Raw genomic sequence first — 17,628 nt, 5'->3', positions numbered from 1 at the left:
TTATTTACCCCCTCAAAATTCAACTTTACTTCTAAATACAGTCAGAGTTCTCTATCTTTGGAATGCCTCCATGCATTGAATACTGAGGCAGTGTATGCACTAAAACATACAGTGTTAAAATACAGGAACTCCTGGAAAAAGATACCATCAAGGATCTCTCTGTCTGTGGTACTTTTGTTCTGTTATTTTGGCTTAACAGCATTCGTACCACCAACTTCTTGTTAAATTTAGCCATAGTTTGGCCTTTGCTGAAAGAAAACTTAAAGCTAGGCATGCATTTGGAGCATTGTCGTGTTTTTAACCCTTGCTCACGAAGTAGGCAGTATTTTATATCTGAAAAATCAGTGAAAGATTGAAGCAAAATTCAGAAACTGGTCTTGTTTAATGAAATGCTGAAGCAGTAGAAAAATTGATACACTGTAACAGGTTTGTATGTTTGAATTTTTTAATGCTTGTTATTAACATAAGAAAAAATAGCTTGTTATATTGAGGTTGTTTCTATATTTGTTTTGACTAAAATTATCTTTAATGAAAAGCTGGAGTAGTTTTTATCTGAGAAGATAATCATCAGTGAGTATTTCACAGCTCCATGTTCATTCCATTTTTTACTTTACAGTTGCAAAGCATTTTAAAATTCTGTTGCTTTTTGAAGTTTGACAGTTTCTGGCTATCTTATTATTTCTTGAAGTTATTAAGGAAAAATGCATAGCATTTGCTCTATAAGCAGGTTTGCTTTACTGTTGAGTGCATTTTCTATGCAATAGTGATTGAAAATTAGGACACCACATATAATAAACGTATCAAGTTGTAAAGTTAATTATGCAGCAAATTGAAGGCAGCTTCATACTAAATGCACTGATCAAATAAAGCAACCTTCTATGAAGAACCCATAAAGCGCTTACAGTTTGTGTTTGGGATATTTTTGTAACCTTTTAAGCTATAAGTTATAAAATATTCGACATCACCAAACTGTTCTCTAGGTTGCTGTGCTGATACAGCTACAGATTGTCTGTGCAGAAACTAATTCTGGAAACAGAACATTTCGCTGAAATAGCTGATTTTAATGCAAAACTTTGGTGATGCCCACTCTTGCTTCACAGTACAGAATCATTCACTAAACCTGGTTAGTGGCATCACATTGCTTTTCATACTTCTGTCATCTTATGCTTTAAGTTCGCTTTGATGTCTGTTGGGTATCAGAGGATTGAATCAATGATCTCTCTGTCTCTCTCGTGCTATTTTGTAAAAACATCAAGTGCAGAAAATGAACATGGCAGTGACAGGGTTTTAGAACTCACGTCTTAGATCTTGCTGTACTTTGGTTTGGGTGAGATACAGTGTCCTTTTTAAATGCATATGAACTCACTTTGAAATTTCTGATAAGTGTCCTTACAAATAACTAATCCTGTTGGAGTTCTACTCCTGTATTAATATAAATCTCTTCACAAAGTGAGAAGTAGACTGTGCCTAGAAACATGAAACCCTGCAGCTGTCAGTGTGCACAGAAAAAGAGCTTAAAGACCTCTCAGTCTTCATAGTCTCTGAATTGCACATAGCTGTAGTAACTGCATAGCTTTGGATGGAAGCTATTTGCTAAGTTGAACCAGCTCTTTGGTCTTTATTGTTATTGGTACCGGCTTGACTTAATCGAATGATTCTGATACCTGGAAATGTATCTGAAGGTGCAGTTTATGTTACTGAAGAAGGAAGCAACTTAAGTTTTTTAGAAACGAATAGAAGAATGCAATCATTGGTTCAGTTCTCTGTTATGTATAATGCATGATCAATTCTTACGTGAATTTGCTGCTGTGAGTGTCCATAGCCATTACAGCAATTCTGACTGCTCAACTGTTCTTGACGTTACAGTGGACTAAAGAGGATGGACATAGAACTGCCACCTCTGCTGTCCCTAACCTGTTTGTTCCATTGAACACTAATCCAAAGGAGGTCCAAGAAATGAGGAACAAGGTTTGTAATAGCAGTAATTTTTTGTATTTATTTTATTATCATTATGTTAAGTTGCATGCCTCTGGACTAACTTCACTGTGATGGAATTTTTTTAGTTCAGTAAGACAACTTTGGTATTGCCTTCCTGCTTTCTAGCAAGATACAGAAACAATTCCTAATTGTTCTGAACTCATCTCAGAAAAAGATGGTATTACTGTCCACTGCTTGAAGATTTCTATTGTCTTATCTTTTGTTACTCTCAGACCAGATACCTTAAGATGACCACCACAGAGTTCATGGCAGTAATTTTAATCCCTAAAATCATACTCCTATATGAGTGATCTGTTTTGATTTCACCAGATGAAATTGTAGACAAAGTTTACAGATTTCTCTCTCTGTATTGTATTTTATCCAGTATGCAGATTTCAGATCTTCTTGTCACCAGTCTTCCAACAGGAAAGCATTAGATACATCTGCTTTATCATTTTATTTCTTTGAACTATTGTCATGGTTTTGTAATTTTGCTACTGGTATATATACCCCAGCATCCTGTTAGTACTTAGCTTGTTCTTGGATGTTTTGCCTGCTTCTAAGTGATGGCCATATGGAACACAGGAGATAGTGTTATGTCATGGTAAATTCTGCACAGAGTTCGTGGCAGGAGTACAGATTTGTGCTCACAGTTCTTGTATGAAGTTGACAGAGCTTTTACTTTTCCTGATTCAGCAATGTAAAATAATGATCACTTGAAATAAGAGGTGTAGTGAAGTTGCTGAGTGGTTTCTTCCTGTTTGAAACACAAACATTGTTGTATTAAAAACTTGAATGAAGTGTCTAAAAGGGTAGAAGTAAAGCTTTTGCTCTCCTGAGGACAAAGGCAATTATTCAGAAACAAGTACTGAAGATGCAGGACTTTATAGATCTTCGCATTCTGAAATAAGAAGTATCAGTAATATGTTATGTTTGTATACGCATGTGCCTGTGTTTTTACATAAACAGTAAGTTCTGGAGGAAGATGATATTGTTGTACACTGGGCTAACTGACAGCAACCTGTAAAGGACACGTCACGTCTAACAGACATATAAAAGTGACTTCTGTGCTTCTCTCTTCACCAGTGTGACTTGATCTGTATAATTTTATGGCAAACCATCACTAAAAAACAAGAGACAGCACGTGCTGTGGTACCTGTGGGCCAAATTCTGAGAAATGTGGTGAACCAAACAAACTTGGGATGTGCCAACCAGTGTTAATAAGCACAGCTTTAATGATGGGTAGGGCTATAGCTGTCTACACTAGTTGCAGCCTGTTGGCAGGTTCACCCACCCCTTGAACAAAATAAAAAAGTTTTTCTTCTGTTGTTTACATGACTGTGTTCTGCTGCTTTCCTTTACAGATCCGAGAGCAAAATTTACAAGATATTAAAACTGCAGGCCCTCAGTCACAGGTTCTTTCTGGTGTTGTTGTGGACAGGAGTCTTGTACAGGTGAGAGAATAAAATGCCTAAAACCGTTTGCTTAATCAGCTGTGTCCTCTTCTTTCACCTAATGTGTCCCTATAAAATTATTCTTTAATTGGCAGAGAGTAACTTTTTATAAGGTAAGTCTTAGAGGTAACACTGTTGTCTTTGCAAGAGTGCTCAGGATCAGAAATTTAAGAGGCTTCAGTCATGTAGCCCAAGCATGTCTGTGGAGGATGCTCCTCTTTTTTTTTTCTTTTCTTTATTTTTTGCTGAACATAATGCATGAAATTTGGAAGGCTTATTAATGTAGGTTAGATTCTTGTTCAAAACTAGTTGGTCTTTGTGACAACTTTTTGTTTGTTTGCTCTCCAAGGTTATGTATCTGTTTGAGCACAGCAAGCTTACAATGGGGCAGTAGTGTTGTGTGTTAAACATATATTACATAATATTTTATTTGAAGAGCAGATTGGGGAAAGAAAGCTGTTATACATCAGTAAAATTTCCAAGCACTGTATCTGAATATACTATAGACACCAACTATGAATCATAGCTCAAAATAAAATAAGAATTAGAGCTATGCAGTTACTCTGTTAAACACACCCGAAAGACTTTAAAATCTGTACATCTGAGTGCTTTAACTGCCCTGATACGCATTTTTGGTACACTTTAAGAAGTTTGGCAAGTCTTATTGTGACCATAGCTTTACTTATGTTGGGCTTCGTATTGTGTGCATGTCAATTCATTGTCATTGCAGTTTTATCTACCAGTTACTGTTTCTTTGCATGTTTTTAGCAAGCACATAATGCTCTTGGTTGATGTTTTAAAGCCCGGGCTCGGTTTGCTCTGTTTACTCGATTTACTGTTGCAGGATGCTCCCCTCTCAGACTGTACGGAATCTATTGAAGGGCTCGATCTCACAGAGCAGGCCTTTAGTCCCGCTAAATCTCTGTCTGTTAGAAAGGTACTGCCCTGTCATACTGCTCTAAATACTGTTGTTCACCCTTCATTTTACCTCTTCCTTACCCTGACCTCTTCCCTCTGTTAGCTCATGATTTAGCTATAGAAAAAAATAAGATGGATCTCCAAATAATGTATTTGCAATTATACAAGCAGTTGCTTTACCCCGTTAAAGTGTCTCGTAAGGATTTTTGTCTTTCTTTGTCTGTGGAAACTGATTAGGAAATATTTTTGCTATTAAGGTGCTGATTAGGGTCTGCATGTAGTTGGTTTTTTTTGCATGCTATTAGTATTATTTTTTTCTAATTCGAAGTCCATTTGGAATTAGCTTAATGTGAGTTTGATTACATCAGTGTAATTCCAAAGGTATCCACGTGCCTGGTGTCACATCAGTGTCAGGTTTTGATCCTACGTTGTTAGAAGTCGTTTCCTTAAAACTCCAAGATTATTGACTAAAGCCCCACGCATCCAAAATATATTGGCTTTCAAAATGTATCCACACTTGTGCTTAAAGTAATATGCTTTAAATACAGAATAAATTCAAGAAATGTGTATCTGGTTGTCTTTGAAGCTAAGTAAACAGGTACAGTTTGCATGTTGGAAACACTCAGCCCTTGGTTGTCTTCCTCTCCCAGGTTTTGGAGGGCTTCTTAAGAGTGATACAGCACAGAAGCACAGGGTGTGGATGAGCATCTGTCTCCCATCTACTGTAGTATTTTAGCTTAAATCTTGGTCTAGGCTGTGCCTAGCATTTCATTGTAAGAATATAAAAATAGTTTTCCTATTAAAAAAAAAAAAACAGAATAATTTGAATTACACTGTTGTTACAAATCCCATGACTTCATAGCATTTCCTAGTGTAATCAGTCAGTTTGTGTTAGAGGTCAGCATATCATAGTGAGGATTTGATTAAGGGATTTTTCAGGGTACAGTTTGTTTTATCCATATTCTGAAAGGAAAAGTAGTAAAATACTATTTCCAGGTTTAAGAAGAGAAGTAAATAAAATACTTCAAGACAGTGCCTGCCCTTTATTCTGGCAGCTTCTCTGCTTGATAATAATAACTTTAAAGTGAAATATGATTTTTATAATCAATATTCATTGGTTATCACTACACCCGCGATTTCTTTCATTGGAGACATCTGTAGAATTTTTCAGGCATTACTGTTGAAGAAGCTTTCTGTGAAACCGATCAAATAGTTTTCAATTTGATTGTTAGAGTTTAAACATCCAAGTGATGTTTCCTCTTTGTAGTGTGGTGAAAGTGCTTTCCTCCTGGAATGTTGTCTAACATTAGATCCAAATGGCAGTTACAGTAGGAGTGGCCAATTTCCTTATGCTTCTTATCTTCATAGGTATTGTGACTTGAGTGCTTAGAGAATTTCCTGTTGATGGAAAAGATTCCAAAAGATACAATTTTTAGAAAGATTATGCTGAAAATTAATCCAGTACTGTGGAAAAAAGGCAATAAAAGCTTATGGCACCACATAAACCTCACAAGGAAGGGGAAGGAAGCTTTAAGGAGACCTGCACACCGGGGGCTTGGGGACTTCTGGGTACCAGATAATTAAAAGTCATCTCTTGACAATTTCTGAGATACTCAGTTGCAATTAAAGTAAAAAGTTCCATCCAACTGCAGTAAGGCTTAAAATGTTTTGCGTTTTCAACTAACATTAAGATTCGAATTAAATTCTATTGCATACTCTTTTGATTGGAAAAAAGTCCTATTTGTGAACAGTATGCATGCAGAGCTTTGAGTCTTTTGTGCTTTTTGGCTGCAGTAGTAAGTTCTCCATTTTGCATCATCATTCGCTTTTTCAGTGCTCTGGGAAGCCCTGCTGTGTCTCAATGCAACTCCTCCTGCATCATGAAATGTTATTTCTGTTACAGAGCTGGTTAACTAAACTTGTTGGCTGAACCAAGAGGGAATGCTGGTTCTTCTCACCAATAACCATTCTACAATCTGATAAAAATGCACATAAATTTTCAACAGGAGAATTATGAGTACAAGAGAATTGTCTGTTTCATGTCTGTTTCCTTAAAACGAAAATTCTATGGCTTTGCTCTCGTGAGCAGCCTTTCAGTTCTGCCTCAGAGGTGGCACTGTGTTTTAGTGGTGACTTTTACACAAAGAGTCCTCTAAAATTCTCCTTTTTCTTTTTTCTTTGGACAATGGCTCTGCATTCGTGTCAGATTGTATTAAGTGTGACTGTTAACAATGGATAGATACTGTGAACTGTGTCTAGTTAAGAGACAAATTGGCATGTCTAAAGGTGCCAGTTTTGCTCTGTCTGTTCCTGAGAAGACAACGAAGTGCTTGCCTGGTGAATGACAGTCATGCAGTAAAGTTGGCAGAGAAGTGCAGAATGACTTGGTAATCAAAACTTTCCTTGTAGAACATGTGAAGTCCCATGTTGAGAGTGAAGATGTATTATGTATCATTAGTCATAACTGACCATTGCTTCCTTGGATCTCTGGGGGACTGTATGCCCCCTAGAAAGTTCTTAGGAGTAAAAGCACATACTGTTCCTGGATGTAATTTCTCTTTCTCTGGTGGAGAGAATGTCGATGCTCAACTGTTTACACATGCGATTAAACTTCTGTCATGGATCTAATGCTAGGATCAGCTTAATGCAGGTGAATCACCAAAACATTCATTTTCCTTCGTTGCCCTGTTTGATGAGACAGTGCCAGTCTTCTGTGTGGAAATGTATTTCTTCTCTACAGCCTCTTTAATATGCAAAGCAACTCCAGACTGATTTTCACTTTCAGTTTCTGCAAATGTTTGTAGGAATCTCCAGACAGCACGGTCAGACCCTGCAAAGTCTGTCTACTTTAGCATTATATTTTAAAGATCTGTACTACATCCTGTACGATCACTTAGTCCTTTGTATTCCCTCTCCTTCTGTCTTGTGTTACTTTTTCTACTTCTGCTTTCTGGTGTCTCTCTGTATTAGACTTGGAAGGCTGCTCTGTGGCCTTCTCTGTGAAGCAGTGCATCCCTTCTTGGATTTTTGTGTTTTAGAGGAATCGCTCTGCAAAGCTTACTAAGTTACTACTTGGATTTATTTTCCTCTTTAAATTGATCACTGTACGCTTATAATTTTCATTAGTGACCTTTGTCCTGGATTACTGATGCTGAGCAAAATGTGGTGTGTTAATCTGGAAAAAGTTTTTGGCATGTGAATTTTGCCTTTCAGGTCTCTAATGTAATTCTGCTTTTAGAGACCAAAACCACAGTACCTAATCCAGTTTCTGTTGTTGCCTGATCTTTCTCGATATTACTTCTCTCAGTTCAAACACACTCAGCTAGTACAAATATCATTGGCATCAAATTATTTATTTCACTAAAAATGACCAGCTTGGCACTGGCAGTTTGTCAGAAGTGCTGTTAGCATCCAGAAGAGTACTGTGCCTCTTTTAGTTTTCAGTTCTGCAATGAAGATCTCATTGTGTTTGTCCACCAAGCGTGGATATAGAATGTTTGTGTCTTCTTTCAGCTCCTGGTTGTTTTTGAACTCTGCTTTCTAATGATCTCTTTCAAGTATTGATACAAATAACGTTTGAATATGAAAGTGACGGAAGCAAATCAATACCCCATTCTTTTTTGGTAATGGAATTCCGTTACCTCTTTTCAATAACAAAGACAGTTCAGGCTTCACAAGGAGAGGAGATGCAGACCACGTGGGGCTCATTTCCAAACTGGTGGTGTCAAGCCAGAAGTCAAGCTAAACTAGAGCTCTGAATGTCCTTTGGAAAGACAAATGCTAAAACAAGTGACCTGGCAAATACAGGAGGTATCCAGGCAAGCATCTTCTGTGTCTGAGATGATGAAAAGCCAATGACTTTAGTCTTTTCTATTTGAGTAGAGAAAACAGACTTACAGTCCTACCACTCGAGAGTCTCTGATGCAGCTGCTTTTGTTCATTGGGACTTGTTATGCTTAGAATTGCTAACTTTTATCTTTATTTGTGTAACATTTTTATGTGGCTTGTATGGCATTATTATAGATGTAAATATGCTAACCCATAATCTTATGGTTAACCTTAATTAATATTGCTTATATTTAGCAGTTAATCCAGCGCACACAGCACACACACAAGATGGCTTTTTACTATAACATCTGTTGGATGTTATGCAGTAGCTACTAGAAATAGCTTTTCTCTTATTGAAAAGAAAATTAAAAAAAAAGACAATAAACAAACTATGAGCTGAATCATGTAACTTCTACAAGTGTTCTGTGCCCACATGGCCATGAACTTGGGCCTACTATCCTGTTTCTTTTGTGGGGAGAAAAAGCAACTTGCTACTTGTCTGATTTTCCATGTACTTCAGCTAGGCTGGCTGCTCTTTGACTTAGTGCTTAATGGTGGGTAGTGGACACACTGATGTGCCTTTAGGAGTAGTCAGCACCTACCTTCTCCTTTATGTTAACCTGCTGTAGATTTGAAAGGAGGGGGGAAAGAAACATACATGGGATTTTTTTTTTTTTAATTGCTAATATAAATGAAAATCAGTGTAGCATTTTTCAGATTATCATTTTATTTTGGTTGCTTTATAGCCAGTGTACTTCTCAGCATTCTGCAAGTTACTGCTGGGTTGCAGATGTGTCTTAATTTTCTTTTGCCAGGGAGAACTGGTGACTGCTTCAAAGGCAATAATTGAGAAGGAGTATCAGCCCAAAGTGATAGTGAGCACAACAGGACCAAATCCCTTCAACAAACTCACTGATCGAGAACTGGAGGAATATCGCAAAGAAGTAGAAAGGAAGCAGAAGGGGCCAGAAGGTTGGTTTGTCTGTGTGTTTTTTTGCAATAGACTGTAATAAAAGCAAGTTTACGAGTCATTGGAACACGGATTATCTGCAGAGGCCATGGATACATTAATCTGTTTGTGTTACAGTTTTTCCAGTATGTATGAAGAATTTTAAAAGAATATTTGAGATAGAAAGTGCAATGTAAGTGTTACAGCATGTTTGGTAAAATGCATCAAATTGATATGAAAAATCATCCCAGTAGAAAAACTGGGGTGTTCAGTATGGTCAGTTACTTGCTGCTATTAGGAAGCTGAAAGCCTGAACCTTCATAAAAAACATTTAGGTACTGCGGAGTATTGTGGTTTGTTCTGTTCTGCTTTGCTCCCCTTAGCACTAGAGGTAGTTGAGGTCGGGGTGAGATGATGCTGCAGCTTTTAGCGGCAAAGCTACAGTTTTCTAACTTGCTGACATTTGTGGGTTTGAGAATCTGTCGATTTGGGAAGACACAGAACAAAATGTAATTGCTATGTGGAAATGACACATCATGAGGACTTCCCCAGCAAAAGATGCCCTAATGACGAAGGAATCTCAGTAGAGCAAGTTTGTTCCTGCATCTAAAGAAGTTATCCTGCATCTAAAGGAGTTATCCTGCTTTACTTGTGTGAAGTTTTACAGGATGCTAGTTACAGTGCTTCTACTCTTCTGCTGTTAAGGTTTGAAACTGATGCAGGAAGCAGAAGTGTGATTTCTTTAACAACGTGTGTTCCCTGCTTCTGCTTCTTGATAAGAAAATGTAGGAACCCCTGGAGACTCTTTATGTTCAGTTACGCAAGTATTGGACTCTCTGGGGACTGGGATCACACATGTCAGCCAAGAAGAGCCAGATGGGCAGAATTCCTCCCTTAAGGAATTTCATACGGCAGTGATCAAAGCATTAAGGTCCAATCCCGACCTTTTGGCTCAGGCCTCAGGTATTATGAATATGGCACAGTTGCACTTACAATCTAAGGAGCAAATTCTGTACATCATGCGGAGATTCTGTCAGTTGAATCCTATCTGTGGGACTGATTTCACTTTGTAATTGTTTGGGTGAATGGCCCGGAGCAGTGTTTTTGTGCAGTTCCTGATGTATGATGAACTCTCTTAATGTTTTCAGCTGTTTCAACTTGGAAGCAAGGGGGACCCTCTTACTAATAGCAAATAAGCAAACCACTGTGAAATCGGTTTTGAATCACTTAATTGCTGCATGTTTCTCTGATCATCTGTGCAATCCTTCATTCTTAGCTCTTAGTATGCAATTTTATTTACTCCAAGTTTCAGCAAAACATTCAAAGCAAGCAAAAGAGCACTATCTTGGATTGGTCTGATAGCACTGCCCCCTCATATTTATCTATCTTCCTAGTTGTCTTTCGCATGAGTTTTCTTAGGACAGCATGCTGTTCCAGATCATAAACAATTACATCAAAATTACAAACAAAACAAAAACAAGCACAACCATGGCTTGAACAGTTTTGTTGATATGAAATTTCTTTTGCTTGTTTTGATGGTATTTAATACTCTGACAGAATTTTGATTCAGAAAAAAAATGTGTTCAGATTTTGTGTGCATGAAGCAGGAGGACACATTGGTGTCCTCCCATGCTGAAATATTTTGTGTGCCTTCTCAGTGTCTGTTTGTCCCATCTGCAGAACCTTCAGAAGACGGCAGACAACAGAAAGAGAGAAGCCCCCCTGAGCACAGCTCAGCCTGCACTCCCCCGAGCACGCCCATGAAGGCAGAGGAAGGTAAGTTCTGCTCTGGGGGCCGGGGGAGCCACTAACTGCATCGCTGGTGACTGACGCATGAACATCTATCAACTACTATCTACTAAGGGTCAATTTCTTCTGGTATTCTTTGGATACTGCCTAAAACATACGACACTGACCTGTAACAGGAGTTCTGCTTACAATAATAAGGAAGTGTGCAATAATATAAAGACAAAATTATCTCTTCAGAACTGCCTTGTCATCGTTTGTGTTTACCAACTGATTTATCTTTTTGGTCTGTTTTCTCCAAGAAAGAATTGCTTTTATGAAATGAAATGATGTCTGGTGCTGAGCCAGACACAAATCAAATGCTTTGGTAAATCTTCACTGATTGCACATTTCTTAAATGTTATTGTATTTGGATTACACCTCAGTAAATAATTTTCCAACTCAGTTTGCATATTAGTTTCATCATTTGCTAACCTTGCGTAGTAATTAAAGCTGAAACGAGACAGGGCTGGGAGAGTCTGCAGTTTCCTTGCAAAAGGATAAAATAACATTCTTGAACGGGTGTAATCTGATTTTTGTCTTGTTTCCTTTACCTTGTACATTGAATATATCACTTGTCTGTTAGTCTTTCATTCACTACTTCATCTCATTCTGTTTTCTATAAGAATGGTTGCAACCATTCTTCTAATTTAACACAATGGCTGTGATGAATGCATAGATTCTCTACTTGTGCTTTTTTCTTCTTGTGGCTGCGTTACAAACAGGAGATGGATATGCTAAAGAGTACCTGTTACCATAGTAAGTATCATTCCATACTCTGACCGGCTTATGTGCTTTGCTTCACCCTTGCTTCTTTGTTTCCTATGTTTTTGTTGTTGTTGTTGCTGTGTGTTTTTTAAAAAGCAGCTTTTCAGCTGAGACACTGATTTCTTTATTTCATGAAGTTCTAGGTAGTTATGGACCCATTGTGAAAATGCACTCTCCTTTGAAAGACACTGCAGAAGTGACATTGTGTGTTTCCATACCTGTGTCTGATTCCTTACAGTTTCAAAAGGAATAGTCTGAAGTTGTCTTCCAGCTGTAGCTGAAGCAGGTCTGAGAGTTCTGCCCCAAGTTTGCTGCTGCCTGACTTAGACCAGGTGCTGAAAGTTCCTTATCTACTCCAGAGCAACAGTGTTGCCACTGACATGGGCTGAAACTGATAATCCAGCAGGCTTCTGCCTGGAAGTGGAAATGGAACTGCTCACACCTTGGCTGTAAGGAAACTCCAGCCAAGGAATGACAGCAAGTACTTGGTAGCAGCAACACTACAGCTGTTTCAGCCAGCTCTGCAGGGCTACCTCAGATTATACTTTAAATTAATAAGGATGTTTGGCCCACTCCGTTTGTGTGTCCTGTTGTATCCAAAAGTCAGTATATTTGTCTTAGATATGAATATTAAGTTACAGTGTAGAAAACTGCAATGCTACTAATGAGCTTCTAAAACCTGAGCGTTCTTTTAAATAGAATTCTGTTCTACAAACTCCTCGAGGCATAAAAGTTTTGCAGGACAAACATACAATGCTTATTTTAGAGACTGAAGCAATTGAAATTGCAGGCCATGACAACTTTGGCTGGCAGAAGTTCTGGGGGCTGGCAGTGTTCTCTGTCTACAACCACTCAATTTTTTTTTTCTCATATCCTTTCTGTTAAAGTGTGGCAGAAGTCAGAAAAGTGTCTCATGTTGACAGTTGTAGCCCTGTTTGTATGTTTGTCCTTGTAAGTTTGTGTTTAAAAACATAAACCTTTATTTTCTTAAATGTTAGTTGTAAATAAAAGTATTAATTTTACTTTTCAAAGCTCTCTTATGCCAAAATAGAAAGGGAGAGAATGGCTGTAGGCCTGATTGTTCTGAAGGGGGCAGGAGAAAAGAACACCTTCTGAAACTTCTGGGGTATTGTTTAATTCTTATACTGTAAATAGGTTTTGGAACAATTTTTTGTCTATAAATCTTCCTAATTTTGGTAAAGCAGTGCCCTTAATGAGCCAGATAGAAGGGAGCAGATGTTTGCTTCACACTAATCTGTTCAGTAGAGATGCTGGTAATTTGGCAATGGGAAGGATGGTCCTGGATTAACAAGTTAAAAACTTGTTCTATTAATGCACTGCTTAGGCCAGCTGGCAAATGCTGTCTCATTGCCTGGAGCTTCCCAGGTGCCCACGGTAAGAAGCTCTAAAATGGCAAATCTGACTGATGGTCAAATATGGCACCTGTTCTAAAAACCAGGCTGCTGCTTTTAGTGAAATCAAATCCAAGAAGATTGTAGTGGCAGTGGAGAGCTGTGGGTGCTGCTTACGTTCCTTAGGAGAAAGTTCTTCACAGAGAGGGTGGTGACACACGGGAACAGGCTGCCCAAGGGGGTTGTGGATGCCCCATCCCTGAAGGCATTCAAGGCCAGGCTGGATGTGGCTCTGGGCAGCCTGGTCTGGTGGTTGGTGACCCTGCACATAGCAGGGGGTTGGAACTAGATGGTCATTGTGGTCCTTTTCAACCCAGGCCATTCTATGATTCTGTGTATGTATATGACACTGACACATGTGTACACATTAGGCTAGAGCCTCAGGAGACAGCTTGTAATGAATAGAATTGCTTTCTCTCTTTTGCTGTATTACGCCCTTCTCGCACTATAACCTTTAAACTTCTAACGTGCGTGGAGCAGTTGGAGCTGAGCTCTGGTTTGCTGTGTTTGCTTAACATCTGAGATGGCTGTGGTGCTCTGGGGAAAACAGGTTGATTTCCTGCAGGTGTTCACAGAACGGCCCTGTGAGATGTGGTGTAAGATTGCAGGTCTGTCTGGCAGAAATGAAATGGACAGTTTGTTTTTTCCCTAGGGAAAATGGGAAAGTATAAATTCTCTGCTGTAAATTCTTTTGAAAGCCTTCAGTGTTCTGAAGATGAAGTTCTGAAGACAAAACCAACAATAATATAACTTTCAAACTGGGGAAAAAATAGATGCCTTTCTTTTGTGCCTGCCAGTGCCAATGGCCTGGATTTTGTTCCAAATTTCTCCTTACATAACATGAGTGGAGATGTGTTTGACACCGCAAAGGAGACACTTCTCAACTTCAGTGCAGGAAGGGAACTTTAGATGTGATACTTGTTAAATTATGTATGCAGAAAGGAAAGCTTTCAACAGAACCTGTGTAAAGCATGGTGGTTCATGGGAGAGGTGCTACAGGCTGGAGTGTAGTGCTGAAATTCACCTCTGGACGTGGATTTTTTGATCCTCCTTCATCCAGGGGTGAGAGCTGCTGTATTGCATAACCTGCTGAGCTCTTTCAATTGGATAAACTACATGGATTTTACTTACATGGCAAGAGTCCATAATTCATATTCACATATCTTGCAAAAGCAGTAAAGCCTTTGTGATAGGAAAAGATATTAATAAACTACATCTGTTAGATCTCATGGAAGAACATTATGGAAATCCACATATTGCAGTTAAAAGCTGGCAAGCCAGTGGTGGACAGTAGTTACAAATCAGCAATTACTGCTATCCCAGCAAGTTAAAAAATAAAATAAAATCAAATGCTGAATTTCGTGATGCTGTCTTCAATGCCACTGAAAACTGTAGGTTCAATTCCTGCTTACTGTACTAAAATCTCGTGTTGCCTGCAAATGTTACATGAGACATAAGCCAGAAGTCTCAAGTTTTGTTCTTGCTGCGTGACGCCCACAGAGTGGAGTTCAGCTCTAGCTCTTCTGTGGTTTGAAGAAAAAAAACAACACTTTTAAATATCTTATTTCTGTCTCTGTGCTGAAAGCTAAAGAAGAATAGACCTATTACAAAGGCATTCATGCAAAGTAAATATTTTAGTTTATTATTTTATAGAGAGCACATACCATCACTTGCTGGCTTTCTCTGTCCCAGGGACACGATGAGCTAACTGTGCTGTTATCTGTCCGTCCATTAGAGACACAGCAGGACCAGACCTACAGAGATGACAGTGATGCTGCAACTTTGAAGCAAACCCTCCCAGATCTCACCCCTGATGAGCCTTCAGAAGCACTCAGCTTCCCTCCCTTAGGAAAGGAGGAAGGGAGATGCGATGAAGATGTGTCCAAAAGCCAAACAGAATCACCTGTGGCAGCAGATAAGGAACCCCAGCCTCAGCCTGCTGAAGAACCAGCGACTCCAACAGCTGAGGAGGGGACGGCAGCTGATGCAGGTAGTGATGAATCTCCAGGAAAGTCCCCATCGAAAAAGAAAAAGAAGTTTCGCACTCCTTCCTTCCTGAAGAAGAGCAAAAAGAAGAGTGACTCCTAAAGGCCAAACACTGCAGAAACACTGTCATATTTTAAAATTCATTAACCACTAGAATGTACCAGATTGTACTGAGTGTTTTGTCTTATTATGTACATGAATGCAACAAGTAATCCAACTAGCCCCTCAAGTTATGGCTTGATCGTTTAAGGTTATAACCAGAAATTAACATCCAAAAAGGTGCTAATCTGTGTTTTCAGCAGCTACCACCGATCTGATCCCTAATTTCTAAGCAAATATAAATGACTTCCATGTAGAGGCATTGAATCACTGTTTATACCTTAAAGCCTACACCGCTTTATGGAAGAGTAAAACCAAGCTTTTGCCATTAAGAGTGCAACACAAATTGCTTACCATGAGAGCGTTCTGTTTCAAAATTCTGCTCCAAGTCAAAGTAAATTTCTTCTTAAATGGTGACTTCTTAAGAGGATGCTTTTGCAGTGGTGTTTTCAGGGGGATATGCTCTTGAACTGACATGTAAGCTTTGCAATCTTGTGATTACCGATCAGGTTGTAGTAAAGCTTTGTGACTATTCATTCCTTCCTCACTTTTTCCCAACTTCTGACTATAGTAAGAAAATGGAAGTGTTTTCCACTTACACCTGGCACTTGAAACCATCCTCGTGTAGGACTGAAGTAACTGCGGCGTGGTTTGCTGGTGCTACGTGTTGATGGAGCCCTCTGTCCAGGGAATGCAGCTTGAGGGAAATCAGTCCTCGACTCCCTAAGAATCTGTCAGATGGTGATTTGGCTGTTGGGTAGAGTTAAAAGGTCAGTCCATGGTGATGCAAAGCCCAGACGGCTGCATTTTAGGCCTTAGCACAGGTTTGTTCCACCTGGTCAAAAATACCCTGGGTGCACGTGCAGACCTGCTGCACAGAAACCCCATCTGCAGTATTTTGCTACTATTTCTTCCCGTGATAAAAATGTAAATGTGTTACACTGGGCATTGAACCTTGTTTTGATATTATTTTCACTCACAAAGAACCTCACAACTGGTATTTCTTTATTTTGTTGTTCTTGTTGCCAGCAGTAAAGTACAGGAATTCCAGCTAACCTTCTTAAGGATGTGTTTTCACAGATGTTTGCTATAAATGTTTGTTTAGTGCGTAGCATGGTCAAGAAATTCACTTTCACTACTGAATTAACTCTTCTCCAGTGATTGCCATGCTTCTGTCTATCACTAATTGTGTAAGTAGTCTCAAGATGAGAGGCGAGGCTTGCAGGAATCCCCCAGGCGCTGTCATTGCCCCAGCCCCAAGCAGGGAAGGTCGCTCATCAGCTCCCAGTGGAAGCATTTCTGGTTTTAACAGCAGAAACGTTGAAAACTCCTGTGTGGGAGAAAGCAGTGCTTTGGCTCGCAGTACGTGCAGCAAACAGAATGTGGGTGTTAATTTTAGGACAGTGTCGATTGGTAAAATAGCAGAGAACTTAATGCCTTACAATTCACGTAGTAGAAAGCATCGCAGAAGAGATGGGTCCAGCAGTTAGAAAGGCCTACATTAGGCCTGGGGCGTTGGTACCTTGGGTTGGTTTCAGACAGTGAAGGAAAACGGCAGAAATGGCAATCAGAGCTGTAAGGCTTCAGATGAGCAAAGAGCTTTCCGAGTAGTATTGAATGCTGTGAGGAATGGAGCTTTGCCTGTTTGGGGTGGGTAGAGGTACGGTGGGAATTGAAGCAGCAGTAACTCACTGTGCGAGAGACCCCTAAACAGCAATGTTTAGTCAGGGCTGCATGGCACTAATGGCTTTCAGCTTGTACTTTAACCTTGTATGTCCTCTGTACACTAGGAAGCATACAATACTTATTTTGCTAAATTGTGTTTTATTGCAGGGTCGTAATTAAACTACTAATTGCTCTATGTTTCAGTTCATTAATGGAGTCCCTCCATTTATCTTTGACCACATATGCAATGACTTTTAATTTCAAATTTTGTAGTTTGTTCTTTTAATTCTTTGTATTACAAATGAAATGTAGTCATGTATGGTATGGTTACACACTCTGGGGCAAATTAAAGTCCTGTATTTTTCTTTTTCTTGTATCAGTTAAGTTCTACTCACAAATAAAACTCTTTAAAAAAAACACGTTCCCATTTGCTTTCAAAACTTGTACTGTTCTACAGCTGTAAACCTGAACATTTAATTAATTAGTTCAATTTTCTGTTAGTCGTTTACCAATGATTTAATGTATTCTCGGAAACAATACTTAAATTGGCTCCTGCAGGGCTTCCTTCCCAGGCATTCTACCCGAGTACTTGGCAGGAACTGGCCCCTAAAAAGCAGAATCAGCTGAGCTCAAATATAAGGTGGGTGTGGTGAGAAGGGGGAGGGGTCCTTCCCCTGCCCCAAAACCCTTCCCTCCCCCTGGCCTTCCAGCACACCCTCTGCTGGAGAACCTGCCCCAGTCCTGCTGGGAAGCACTGTTGGCTGCTGGAGGATTCTGGTCCCTGGTG

General features: G+C 39.3%; 1 protein-coding gene across 15 annotated transcripts in view; it reads left to right on the top strand.

The window, feature by feature from the left end:
• Window positions 1-17,260, top strand: part of ADD1 (adducin 1) — a 28,825-nt gene extending 11,565 nt beyond the window's left edge. For 2 of the 15 annotated variants that reach the window (XM_010710470.3, XM_010710473.3), the window contains exons 10-15: window positions 1,867-1,968; window positions 3,342-3,431; window positions 8,993-9,149; window positions 9,907-10,089; window positions 10,807-10,902; window positions 14,827-16,595. In XM_010710470.3, the coding sequence (XP_010708772.1) occupies window positions 1,867-1,968; window positions 3,342-3,431; window positions 8,993-9,149; window positions 9,907-10,089; window positions 10,807-10,902; window positions 14,827-15,179 (981 nt within the window). In that variant the 3' untranslated portion in view covers window positions 15,180-16,595. Of the gene's footprint in view, window positions 1-1,866; window positions 1,969-3,341; window positions 3,432-4,275; window positions 4,369-8,992; window positions 9,150-9,906; window positions 10,090-10,806; window positions 10,903-11,636; window positions 11,672-14,826 lie in introns of those variants that run through there. The other 13 variants (XM_010710472.3, XM_031553204.1, XM_031553206.1 and 10 more) reach the window with 9 other exon arrangements.
• The last annotated feature ends 368 nt before the right edge of the window (window positions 17,261-17,628 follow it).

Source organism: Meleagris gallopavo, chromosome 4 (assembly GCF_000146605.3).
Source record: "Meleagris gallopavo isolate NT-WF06-2002-E0010 breed Aviagen turkey brand Nicholas breeding stock chromosome 4, Turkey_5.1, whole genome shotgun sequence".
NCBI classification, from domain to species: domain Eukaryota; kingdom Metazoa; phylum Chordata; class Aves; order Galliformes; family Phasianidae; genus Meleagris; species Meleagris gallopavo.
This window is presented reverse-complemented; position numbering and strand designations above follow the sequence as displayed.